We start from the raw sequence: 12,785 nt of genomic DNA on the forward strand, positions 1-12,785 counted from the left end.
TTGTCTCCTCTAAGAGCTCCCATCGGACTTCACCTTACAGGACAGGAGTTTGTAAAATGGTTCCATGTCACGTTTGCCTCAAACTGAAAATTTTGAAGATGCTCTGAAGACTGCCAAATTCTTGGAAACTTCTGTTTGCAGAAAATCAAGTTTGGCATTTCAAGCCAAACTGAACGGCGTACCTTACTGACAGTGTTAAGCCTGTTTCTAGCAGTTCCCCAAAGCGGTATACTTTTTTTTTTCGTGTTTTTGGGTTAAAATTGTTCCCCTACAATGCCAGCACCGCCTTTGGGTTTCTCCTCCGCAGCCCGCACTCCCGGGTACACGTGGTGGGGCGGGGGTGTTTCCTCTCGTCCCCAGCCCCGACACGGGCGCGGGCAGCGCCTCCCGCTGCCGCCCGGGGCGTGGGGCCGCTCCTCGGGCGGGGCCGGGCCGGGCCGGGGGCGGCTCCCGGCGGGGGCGGCGGGCGGTGCCTGCCCCGCGGCGGCGGCTCGGGGCGCCTCGGCCGCGTCCCTGCGGCGGCTGGCGGCGGTCGCGGGCCATGGGGGGAAGAGCTTCCGCCTCGGCATCCCGACCCTCGCCGTCCTGCTGCTGGCCGCCGCCTCGGAGGGTGCGGAGCCGCCGCCGAGCTGCGAGGCGGTCCGGAAAGTTTTCCAGCTGCGGCGGCTCGGCCCGCTCGGCGGCGTCCCGGAGCTCCCGCGGGCAGGTAAGGCAGAGCCGGCGGGGCAGGAGGCGCCGGGAGCGGCGGGGCCGCCGGCTTGAATTCGGTGCCGCCGGCGGCGATGGGTGGGTGATGCTGGCGGCGGGGCTGGGCCCCACGGGCACATCGGGTCCCCCGCTCTGCCCCCTTACTTAAGAGAGAAGACTCCCTTCTCGAGCTGGAGCACGCCGATACCTGCCTGAAGCGCCCTTGTGCCCGCCCACTTCGACCCGTACCGCGCTTCAGCAGAGCTGCGCTTCAGCCGGGGTCACCCTGGTTCCAGCCGGCCCTGGCAGGCACAGGTACATCGGTGGCAGCGCCAACCTGGAGGCTGGGGACAGCCGCCGAACTGCGCTGGGGCTGCTGGAGTCACTGCTGGGAAACGAGAATTACTGACACCGCTGCAAGTGCTCGGGCTGCGCATTTTCCCTGCTCGATATCTACCTGTCACTGGAATGTAATGGAATAAAATTCCCGGGAAAGGAGAGTCTTCATGGCAATTTCAGTATAGCTAGCATTTGTATCAGCGGTGATTTTTTTTTTTTTTTAAGTAGATGCTGAATGACGGTGCAAAGCTGAATGACATAGTAAGGTGTAGGTTTTTATGTTTAACGTTTTGGTTCCAGGTTTGTGAGAACCTCAGTTGAACTTAGAGGATTAAAGTGCAAGTATTTCAGTGATCAGCAATATAAGATGAGAAAACAACTTTTTTTTTTTTGCCCATCTGTAAAGTGTGTTCATTTTTGTTTGACAAGTTAACTAGTAAATGTGAGTCAGTGCTTTTTAGACAGAAAATGCAACAAAAGATGAGTTAATGTCCCCCTCACTTCAAAATATCAATAACTAACTTCATTTTTTTAAAAAGATAATTTGTGTCATTTTTATTAACTCTGCAAGTTGAGATAAGGTGTACTAGGTTTATTTTAAAGGAATCCCTCCAAAATAGAGCTTTTAATAACTCTGGCTTTAAATGTGTAATGCTTAACAGTCAATATTGGAGTGTGTAGTTTACAAATTGGAGTACTATATTTATTACCAGTATATTTATCAACATGCATGATTGTCTTCTTGTATTGTCCTAACCTAAAGATTTTATAATTGCCTTTGATAAAAAGAAAATAAATGTTTCAATTGGAAAGCCTGATATGAGACAAGTACTGTGCAAATGGAGGTGTTTGGAAAGTGAAATCTGTGTTACAGTCCTGTCGGTGATTCAGTTTTTCTGTGCTGATTATTTGTGTGAATAATCTCAGTATGAATGATATGGTATCACTTTATCTATGTTTTTCTCATTCTGTAGCCTAGTGTAAATTTTGTGCTTTCTCTGTTACTGTTTTTGATTACCATTCATTTGTGTACTAGGGATAGGGAGGAAATATGTTGACTCAAAAGAAATGAACTATAGTACCTTATATATGTTTCTTCTTCTCTGTTCCTTCAATTTCCTCCTTTCTCCTATAATATTTTTATACCACCACTCACTTTCTTCTTTTCATTTTGACTTTTCTGCATTTCCTGCTCGTAGGAAAAGCCATGTTTGAATTGTAAGAATGTATAAAATAATTCCTTTCTCTGACACTGCCCTTGCAAACAGTGGGCAGTAGGAGGTGTGGTACAGCCGTATGGTCAGCAGCTTTTCACTCTTTGAAGGAATTACATTGCTGTGGGCTGCCAGAGTTCTTGTTCTGAGTAGCATTGATCTTAGATATCATTAAACAAATAATTGCAAGCAGTAAAATCTGTCCAGAAGTGCAATGACAAGAAAACGGGGATTAAACGAGTATTTTAGAAGGTTTAGGTGTGATTAAAGGTATTAGTAGGCTCAAAGTGTAATGTGAAGAGAAATGTCAGTTTTTCCTACTGATCTTCTGTATTAAGCCTTCTTCTGAGGCAGGATGTAAAAATATTTTGAAACGTTTTCTGATGACAGAAGAAATGTGTTTGTGTACATGACGCACACATGTACCTGTAAAACACATGCATTTCTTGTAGGTGTCCACTTATGAAAATAGGTGTCCGAGCTTGCTGCCTTTACAAGCTTTAATTTTGGTGCTGAAATGTGGGCATCTAGCAGCATTTTAATTTTCCTAAGGCTTCCATCATCTTCCCAATGGGGCTGAGAGATGTAATAACTCTGGGAAACTTACATCTTTCTGGTAGTGCAGTGTGCAGTGGGTGGGATATCTTTGGCATCTCAGGTGCTCCTCAGGGCAACCACAGCGGACAGCTAGTGCCGCTTGTGGAATCTTGGAGCTACTCCATTATCAAATGTTAGTGTTGGCTTCAGAATAAGCTGCATAAATACCTCTACTGCATTGCCTCTATGTCTTTATTTTAGTGGTACCTTAGACACAACTTGTTTAAGAACACTTTCATTTAAATGTCCTAAGCAGTCTCTTTGGGGTAGAGTGTGGTCAGCAGCTGAGGTACAGCAGGAATGCTGGTTGATGTATGGTTTTGTATGCAGTGGAAGTAAATAAAATTACAGGGTTTATATTTGCCTTGTTTTTGTTAAATGTATATTCTTTCCTCTTCTTGGTAGGAATAAAAACAGCAGCCTTATTTCAGTAGATCATGCAAATTCTAGTTCTGGAGATGGTCATGTGTCTGTATTTTGAATATATTTTAGCTCAAAACCCAATACATTATTTTATATAATTAGTTTTGCAGCAATTGTATAAAGATTGTGTATCTTTAAGGGAGAAAAAAATACTTCTGTCATCCTATGCAGAAATGACATAAACACAAAGATGATCTTGAAGGATATGAAAACTATGAATTTGAGTTTGTGTTATCATCCACATAGGACAGGATATAATAGTGTTGAAAATGGAAACTAATAATCAAGATATATATATATTTTTTTTTTCCAATCCCAAGGTACTTATTGCTACCCCTAGCAATCAAGACATTTGACTAACTGTTCTCGGTCTTTTGTAAATGTGATTTGGGAGCTATAGTACAAACTTATGCTCAGTCCCATCACATGTTATATTGGAGCATTTATTGTATTCATGCTGATTTTAAGTGTTAGTTGCAAAAATACTTTGTTTTTTTCCTGTCTGGTTCTGTGCTACAAGTACATTTTTGGAGGGACTATACAGAGTAACCTCAGTAATTAAAAATCTTAAAAACCACTTTTTTTGCTGTATGAAGAACTAAATAAAAAGTGCTCAAAGGTTAGGTCTGGAGTTATTTTATTTTTGTGGATCAATATGACTTGGATTATTAAAAAAAGAAATTGTTGTCTGCAAAATACTTTTTAACATATTTTTATTTCCTATGTTCAAGGTATTTTATATCCTTTCTGGTATTGTAACCTAAGATTTCTTGAAGATTTCTACTTTTTTACCCTATATGCTAGTAAATCTAGAGCTTTTAGCTAATTTCAGCAGCTCTTTTTTTTCAGACAGATTAAATGAGCGCTCTGGGCTGTTCTTGTTATCTCTGTTGCAAATAATATTTATTTTCTGATTTCTTTTTCTCAGAATACCTAGAATAGAGAAGTTGTGGATCCTCAGTCCCTGGAAGTGTTCAAGGCCAGGCATGATGGGGCTCTGAAAAACCTCGTCTAATGAAATATGTCCCTGCCCTTCTTGGAGGGTTGGAACTATATATTCTGTAAGGTCTTTCCAACCCAGACCATTCTATAATACAATTTTAGCAGTAGCAGAATAGGATGGCTGGTAAACCATTCACTCATGCCTACCCTCTGGTAGGTACATCAGTAAAAAAATGTTCAGGCTTCTGTTTGCACTGAAAAGCTGAATTCTGTGGCTTATTGGAAAATGTTACATTTACTATTACTGTAGAATCAAACAATTCCCAATTAAGTGGGGGGAAAAAAGTGCTGGAGATATTTTTTCTCGGCAGTTTGTTTCTGTTTGTTTGTTTTTTTTGGTTTTGAGTTGGTTTCTTTTTTTCCAGGGATTAATCTAGGCTTCTTTTTAGCAAACACTGGGAGATGATGTCTGCAATTATGAGAACAAGAAGCATAAAAGAGAGTGAAGACTGTGATTAGTATAAATTTTACTGTAAGGGCTTTTTGGTAGAGAACCATTATGAATATTAAATTGAATAAATGAGAAAGACCATGCTGGAAGGATGAGATAATGTCAGAAAAAGTTGGTCTGTGGTAGTATTGTTAATTCAAGTTAAATATTCTTGCTAACTCCCCTTAAAGTAACAATAGAAGTCAGTTTAAAATCCAGCAGGTTACTTTAATGCAATTCTAAGATCATATCTGAAATTTAATTTGGGTTTCTAGTATAATTTACATTACAGTAATTTGGATTTTGGTTCTACCTCAAGTCAAATTAATTTTTTTTTTTTCTTTTGTTGTATGGAGGCAGGGACACTTCTAATTACTCTATTTGTCTAATAGACATTCAGAGCTCTGGAATATGATTTAGTCAGAGAAAGAAAGTTAATTGCTCTGTCAAATCAGTTACTGATGTTCATTATATCACATCTGTTTTTGTAAGGACTGTTGCCAGCAGCATAATTTTATGTGTGTGAACATTTCACCCCTGGATCCACAAAATGATCACTGTGAAAAAAAATCAACAGTATTTTGAGATTAAAATCAACAAAAAAGTGGGCTCAGCTATATAGCAGTTCCCCTATCTCAATGTCCAATCTTTCAGCTTCTTTAGGAAGTCATCAGTGCTCAGTAGTCTTGATCTGGCTGGGTTGGCCTGAAAGGTGGTGCTGCTCAGTAGAAGACAGAGGACTGCCTCCTGACTCTCATGTCAAGTGGAACAGACCAGGGTTATGTCTACATTGCTTAAGGCTGGTGTCCTGTGGAAGGAATGGACTGTCCTCACTCCATAGGATTTTCTCTTGAATCTTCTTGGGAGCCAATATTATGCTTTTGTGATGTCAAGACACTGTTAGTTCCCCTGCCCTGAAGTTCAAGCAGTCTCAAAAACAGGAGGGCTTTTGGACAGGATAGCATGTTTTGTTCTGTGCACTGTAGCATGAGTGTGTTGAAGGCTTCACCTTGCTGGCATGCTTCTTAGTAGGCAGGAAGATGAGCTTGGAGTGTATAAGGAAGGAGCCAAACTTGTTCTACAGTGTTGTCTGGAGTGCCCTTTGAAAGCAGTATATAGAATACGCCATCTCTTGAAGTGCAGGTGAGAGAAATACTGACACCTGCTGAATAGAGCCACAGAAGTGGGATGATAGTTAACAGCATTGACAGTTACAGGTGCTTGAGGCTTCTCTTTTACTGAGAAAAGCTGAAGTACTTTACAATCATAGTAATAGCAAGTAATGCTAAGTCTGGAGTGGTGATTGTAACAAAAATAAGTTAATAAATATTAAAGGATAAGCATGGGTCTGAAGCAGGTTCCAAATCCATTTTGAAATAAACCACTGATTTGACAATTGCTTCCAAGCCATATGGCATTTCAGTGCTGGTTTTTGAAAGATTGTTTGTCATGACGATCCTAAGTCTGTTTTGGGATTTTTCAGACCCAGCATGTGATCTCTTGAAAGTTGAAATAAACTGACAGATATTTACCACAGATCTGGCATTTGCTCTTCCTGGCAGTTAATGTCCTCATCCTGTCAGCGTTTGTTTATCTCAGGACACTGAAAATATAGATTTGTACAGCTGAGATCATGAATAAAAGTTTGAAATCAGTTGCAGATAGGTAAACTTGCACCTTGGAACAATTATGTTTTTCTTCCCAAACTGTCTTTCCTAGACTCATCGAGATTGCTTTCAGTTCTAATACCATAACTGCTTGCTTCAATATATTTTTATTACAGGCTAAGCTATTTCAGTTCTAGCTGTCTTTTGATCTTGTCTCAAAGTGGATCACAGTGTAGAGCCATCAGAATTTGGTACTGAAAAGAGCCAATATGCCTTTTTGGAGTAGAAAGTGTTTTCTGCCTCTAATTTCAAAATTGGTTATTGATAAAACAATTCTTGTGGAAGATGGAAAGTTCTTTAGATGTAAAAACTCAGAAAATAATTGTGTGTTTTTTTAATATTGCTTGTACGTAAATGGAAAGACCTGTTTCATGTTCTGGTTTATGTGTCTTCTGAAACATTATCTATAAGCTCTTCCTTGTTCTGTAGATCTCTAAAAAAACAAATGGAAAACCACTCTGTGGGTTTTGAGCAATAATTTAATTTTTAGTCAGTTGGGTTCTTTGTATGTTGTATTTGGTTACTTTTTCCTGGGCAGTGAAAGCAGCTGTGTTTAATGAGCTGGAACAAAAGTAGGTCAATAAAATGTACTTCATATGTACATGATTAGCAGTCTTAAAACTATAAAACAAAATTCACTTAGGATTGGGAATGAGATCTGTGTTCAAAAGATGCTGCTTAAAAAATACTTTTCATACAATCAAGGGAATAAAATAATACTGAAGAGCCAGCTGAAGCCATATACAAATATTCATTATTATTTTAGAGTTTTGCTGAAATTGTGTCTTTTTGAAGCTGTACTCAAGTCCATAAAGACTAGATAAAGTTTCAAATTAGCTTCTGTAGCAGTGATCTTCTGCTTTACAAGTATATCTGTATATCTATACTTCTGCTTTACAAGTGGCAAAGGTTTGAAAGCTAAGCTGTGCCTAACAATTATTTAAAATATTAATAAGATTTTAATAGACCTAATTTTTACCTCATTTCAATATTAGACAAGTATTATTCATGCCTGTGCCTGCATACAGAGGGAACCGCATGTGAGCAGTTACCCTGTATATTATTTGTTAATAACTAAAATGTAGAAGTTGAAAGGTCATGCAGATAAAAACAAGTTTCTCACTATGTTTCCCTGAAATCTTGTCATACCTGTCAGTGAAATAACATATTTGAGAGCACAATTTGGATTGGACTGTTAAGTTTTATATTGATATAATTTAAAGTCTCATATTTTTTCTTTCATGATATGTTTATTCTTTATATTAGAAAGCATTGTTTAGATACAGTATTAAAAAAGAAAAAATATTTTGAATGCCACATGATAACAAGGAAGGTGAATGATGCTTTTTATGCTTTACTATGCTCCAGTTGTAAAGTTATAAAAGTACTGAATTTTCCCTCTGGAATTTCAGCCTGCCTGAAATTAAAAACAAATACTCCTTTGTAGAAGTGTCTCAAATCTATTAGGGAAGTAGGTAGTTGGTGTCACAGATTCGTGGGAGTGTTTGACATTAGAGAAGGATGCAGGGAGATTAGACTAGAAGTTAGGGCTGCTCCATGTAGAAGTTAATATAAATGTGTTCATTATGCACCTGTCAGGAGTGGGCTTTCCACTGGTGTGTTTGTAATGTTTGGAAGTAGTTAGACTTTTTTGTAGTCCGAGATTGACAGAAGCACAAGAGTGCCAGCTGTGAGCTGCTCCAGCAGTTCAGTATTCTAGCGGATCATAGAATCACAGAGCAATTTGTGTTGGAAGGGACTTCTAAAGGTCATCTGGTCTGCAATGAGCAGGGACATCTTCAACTAGATCAGGTTGCCCAGAGCCTCATCTAAGCAGATTTTGAGTGTTTCTAGGAGTGGGACATCTGCCACCTGTAACGTGATGTACAGTGCATAGTCAACATATTTTACCAACATTGTTTAGCAATATTCACAGCTGGAACAAGATTACATTGTCAGGGAAATTGTATTATATGACTTTAATTAACTGTAATAAGTGTACTATTCGCACAGAATTTTAATTAGTATCCCCTTCTGTTGAATAAGACCAAATGTTTTAAAGCTTTTGGTGTTTCTTCTATGTGTCAATACCCATGTAAAAAAAACCACAAACCGTAGCTGTTTTCTAGGTGTTTGTGTTTTGCGAACTTCTGTTTTTTGTTAATCAGTAATACTGCCTTTTCCTTAGGTGTTGATCTCCAGGTTTGTACTTCGAAAAATCCAACGTGCTGTACCAAAAAGATGGAAGAAAGGTATCAGATTGCAGCAAAGCAAGATATACAGCAAGTGCTTCAAACATCAAGTGCTACATTAAAATTTTTAATATCTCATAATGCAGCTGCTTTTCAAGGTAAAGCTTTCTGCTTTTTGTTTCCAAACTTGTTAATACTTTTCTTGATTTTCATATTTGATTATTTATGACGTAATAAAGGTTATATGTTAATTTTTAGCTTCCTCCTTTGCTTTTATGCTTTCAAATGAGGACTACTAAATCATGCAGGTGATTAGAAAACTGCATTGCTTTTGGAATTTGTGGCCTTTAAAAAATTTTATTTGAGAAAAAGTAAGACATCATTCTAGTAAGACACTTTGATTTTAATTGTAAACCTGTAACTTCACATTTCTCTTTAACTGCTTTTACTGGAGTCATACTAAAATGCAAAATTAGTGCCTGGAGTACTATGAAAGAGAGATTTTTGTTACATCACTGTTTCCATCCACTATATTCTTTGTCTTTTTCTTGTAGACATTCTTGGGTAGTTTATTTTTGAGATTTTGAGGTTCTTTTTTCAGATCTAGTTTTTCAGACTTTTGAGCTTCTAAATGTAATTGAAAAAAATTGCACATTGAGTGATAGTTGTTTTAATAAACAACAGGAGGTTACCCAATAAATAATAGTTATTTGGACTGGTGGTGGGGTTTCCTTTTTGTGATAACTCTTCATATACTATTCATTTCTTTTTGATTTAATTGGGCATATGTTAATGCAGAAATTGGTTAAGGAGCTGAGAAGATATGAAAATAGTAGAGGTATGAGGTTGTACGTGATGGAAGGAGATAGAGTTTACGTGTGTTGAGGACAAAGCCCTAAAGTCTTGTCATTTGTCTGTTAATATGTACTTATTAACCTTTATGACCACTTCATTAGAATGGATAACGTTTTAACTTCATACAGGCTTGGGAAGTTGTCCTTCTGGCAACTCTTGTTTTTAACCTGTGATCCTGAAATAATTAGCTGAATGGGATCCTGAAATGCAAAGTTGACTTTGTAGTCCTAAAGACTTTGTAGTCTTTTTTTTTTTTTTTTTTTTTTTTTTTTTTTTTTAAATTTAGGCTTTCTAATGCTAAAAGCAAGCTGGAGTTTTGAGTTGCTCTCCACCTTTTAGGAGTTTTGCCACTTGGCCTGCCTAACACAGCTGTCAGAGGGTGTTACAATCAGGGAATCATTGATAAAATGTACAGAGAAATCTTTTACTCTCTTTTCTGCCTTTGTTCTTCCTTTCAAGTTCTGTGTATTATCTTTTTCTTGGTACCATATAAGTTAACCTAGAGTTTGCTACATTTTATAATATGTTAACTTTGGTCCATCATTTGCATTTAAACAAATACTTTTAAAAGCATATGCTTAAAGGGAAATCTCTTTTATCTTACACATTTCATGTATTTTCAAAGTACATGCTTTAGTCTTTACTAGTTTTGTCTTTGTTTTCCTTTTATGTAAAGAAGCATAACAGAGAGAATATTGCATGGATTACTTGGATTTAAAACCTTTTTTAACCTTGAAATAATTATTTGTGGAAAAACATGGTATGAATATGCCACTAAATTTTGAGGAATTGCTACCACAGCTAACTAAAATTAAAGCTAAGTGATGTCAGATTCAGAAACAATAATGAGATACTGCTGATGTTTTTTCAGCTTGGAATTCTAGGTACATACTAAGACATTCTATCTGAATTAAATTTTTGACCCTGCTTTGAGCAGGACTTTGGGCTGGACACGTCTTTAAGTCCTTTGCAATCTGAATTATATTATGACAGGGTGCCTATCTTACCACTAAATGTTTAGGCATTCCTTTATGTTTAGATGAGGCTGGGCTGGGCAGCTAGGAGTGTGATTATCTCTTCTGATACTTCGGCAACTGGACAGACGTCTCAGGAGTCATTCAGAAAGCGTGAAGGGGAATGTTGGGTGTGTAGAGAAGGGAGCAGATGTCATGAATTTTGTCACTGGTGTCACCTGCCTCTTCATAAAGTATGCTGAGGTGGGTCTTAAAGGGGTGGACTAGATTCCAGCAGAACAAATAGCTAATTTTGTCTCAGTTTCTTACATATTCAGTAGAGAGAAGTAGACAGCTAAAATAAATGATCCGTATCTGACTCTGCAGGTCTTCAGAGGTGTGTTTTCATTCAGCATTAAATACAGTCTAGAGATGCTAAGTCTTCAGGGTGTCTAACTACAAGGGACTTTATGGTGACCGTGTTGGTGAAATGAGGCAGCTGTCTGCCTATCTGTCTATTAATTTGTTATGTGTGTGCATGTGTCTTTATATAAGAGTAAATTAATCTATATATATTGACATTTCTTTGTCACCTTCTAATGTTTGTGAAACTTCTGTGGTTCTGTATTAGGGTAAGTGCTGCTTCCTGACAGTACAGGAACTATTGGCAATTTCCAAATTTTGCAAAAATTCCATGCCTCTTAGGTCAAGCTATGTGGTGCAATTGCTCCACTTGTGTACTGGGTCCTACTGAGCACTGTTAGTTTTTTCCTTATGGTTCAGGGTGTTTCAGAATGTTAATTTTCTTTTTTGTTTTGAATCTATTTCTCTTTTAATAACTTTGAGGGCCAGTAAGGGAACAGAAGGATGGGTGGCAATGAAGTTAAATAAGATAGATATTAATCTGGTAAGTGGGAGATACATTATGGAGAGCAATAAATAATTTTTCCCTTGGGAAAGGTGACTAGAGAACTTAAGTTGTATGATAATTTTGTTTCAAGACAGTAATTTTCATAGGATAATATTGCACATTTCTGAGTTTTAGTATTTCTTATCTTAGTATTTAGGAGGTGATTGTTGCTGCTGTACAGGGATTGCTATAACATCTCCATTCTAGTAACCGTAAACCCAAATCCTTTTTAAATCTTAATTGCATGCCATAGACATATCTCAATATGTACACACTCACTTTGTACAGTTCTTAGATGTTACTCAAAGTTTACCCTGACCTTTGTCTATACCTATTATCAAAAGATTAACAAGTGCTAACAGGCTTACAGTGTAGTCACATTGCAGTGCTGGTTTTCATGTAGAGAAAAAAAGAAATCCCTACAATTTCTAAAATTTTGAGAGGAATTGTATAGGCATCTAAGAATCTGGTGATCTGCTATAGGATGATGTGCTGTGCAACAGATCTCGAGTCACTTCACTATTTTTCCACAAGAGAGCTTGTAACCCTTTAAAAAGTGGCCATGTATGACATAGAACAAGGTAACAGCTTGTCTGGTTGAAAGGGAAATTCAGAGATTAGAATTTAGTTGTGGAGTCTAAAGCAAATTAACTTTTCTTTGTGCTACTGTATTTGGCAATTCTAGTACTGTAGCATAGTTTTTATAAATATGGAAGCATCAATCATTTCTGAATGGGGCTGCCTGTCACTGAAACAGAGATCTTGTCTGTATGCAGTAGGTTATAAGCTGCACTCTTTAGAGCATTACCTGACATTTCCACTGTGTAGGAAAAATTTACTACCTTTGCCATGTAAGTTCTGAAGTGTATTGACTCAGGCTTTCTTGATGAATTTTCATGTTTTTCTATTAAATTATTGCTACAGAGTAGATCAATTTCCACATTATCCTAGAGCAGAATTAAATGAAGTCAAATTGTTGCATCATATTGTTTGAGATCACAGTACAATTATTACATTAAAATAGGAAAAAGTTTTAGTAGCTAAAGTAACTTGTATGAACTAGAAAATGGGTTGAAATCTTCTGAGCTCTTTCTCTGGTAAGCCGTAAGACATAACGGAATTTCTCCTAATCTTTGTGAAACTAAATGTGCTCTGGCACTAATTCAATTGCTTTCCACTTGTGAAGTTTTCTGAAGAATGATTTGAAGATCAGAAAACTTCTAGCTAGAGCTGCTGTATCTCTCATGGTTTTGAATGATATGTTGCCTGTCAGATCATTTGCAATGCAAACTGCTTTGATGTTTAACATCTTCTTCTTTTGCATCTCCATAATCCTTTATATTTTAAGTGTGATATAAATAACCCTAAATCTAAATACTGGTGAATCCCACTTCTTTTAATTAAATGAAACTTAAGGATTCTGTTAAAATACAAAAATGAGGACAGGTTGAGAGACTCCATTTGTCACTCTGTTATATTGAGGGATAAGAGTCTCAAAAATATCTGTGGTTCACCA

The 12,785-nt window shown here is 37.8% G+C and overlaps 1 protein-coding gene across 1 annotated transcript in view; it reads left to right on the forward strand.

Annotated features, from left to right (window-relative positions):
• Positions 1-273: 273 nt before the first annotated feature.
• The window catches only part of GPC5 (glypican 5), a 231,515-nt gene continuing 219,003 nt past the window's right edge, over positions 274-12,785 (forward strand). Inside the window, 2 exon segments of the mRNA XM_085588453.1 lie at positions 274-706; positions 8,548-8,709. Coding sequence (XP_085444579.1) covers positions 274-706; positions 8,548-8,709 — 595 coding nt within the window.

Source organism: Lonchura striata, chromosome 1 (genome assembly GCF_050655825.1).
Source record: "Lonchura striata isolate lonStrDom1 chromosome 1, ASM5065582v1, whole genome shotgun sequence".
Taxonomy (NCBI): domain Eukaryota; kingdom Metazoa; phylum Chordata; class Aves; order Passeriformes; family Estrildidae; genus Lonchura; species Lonchura striata.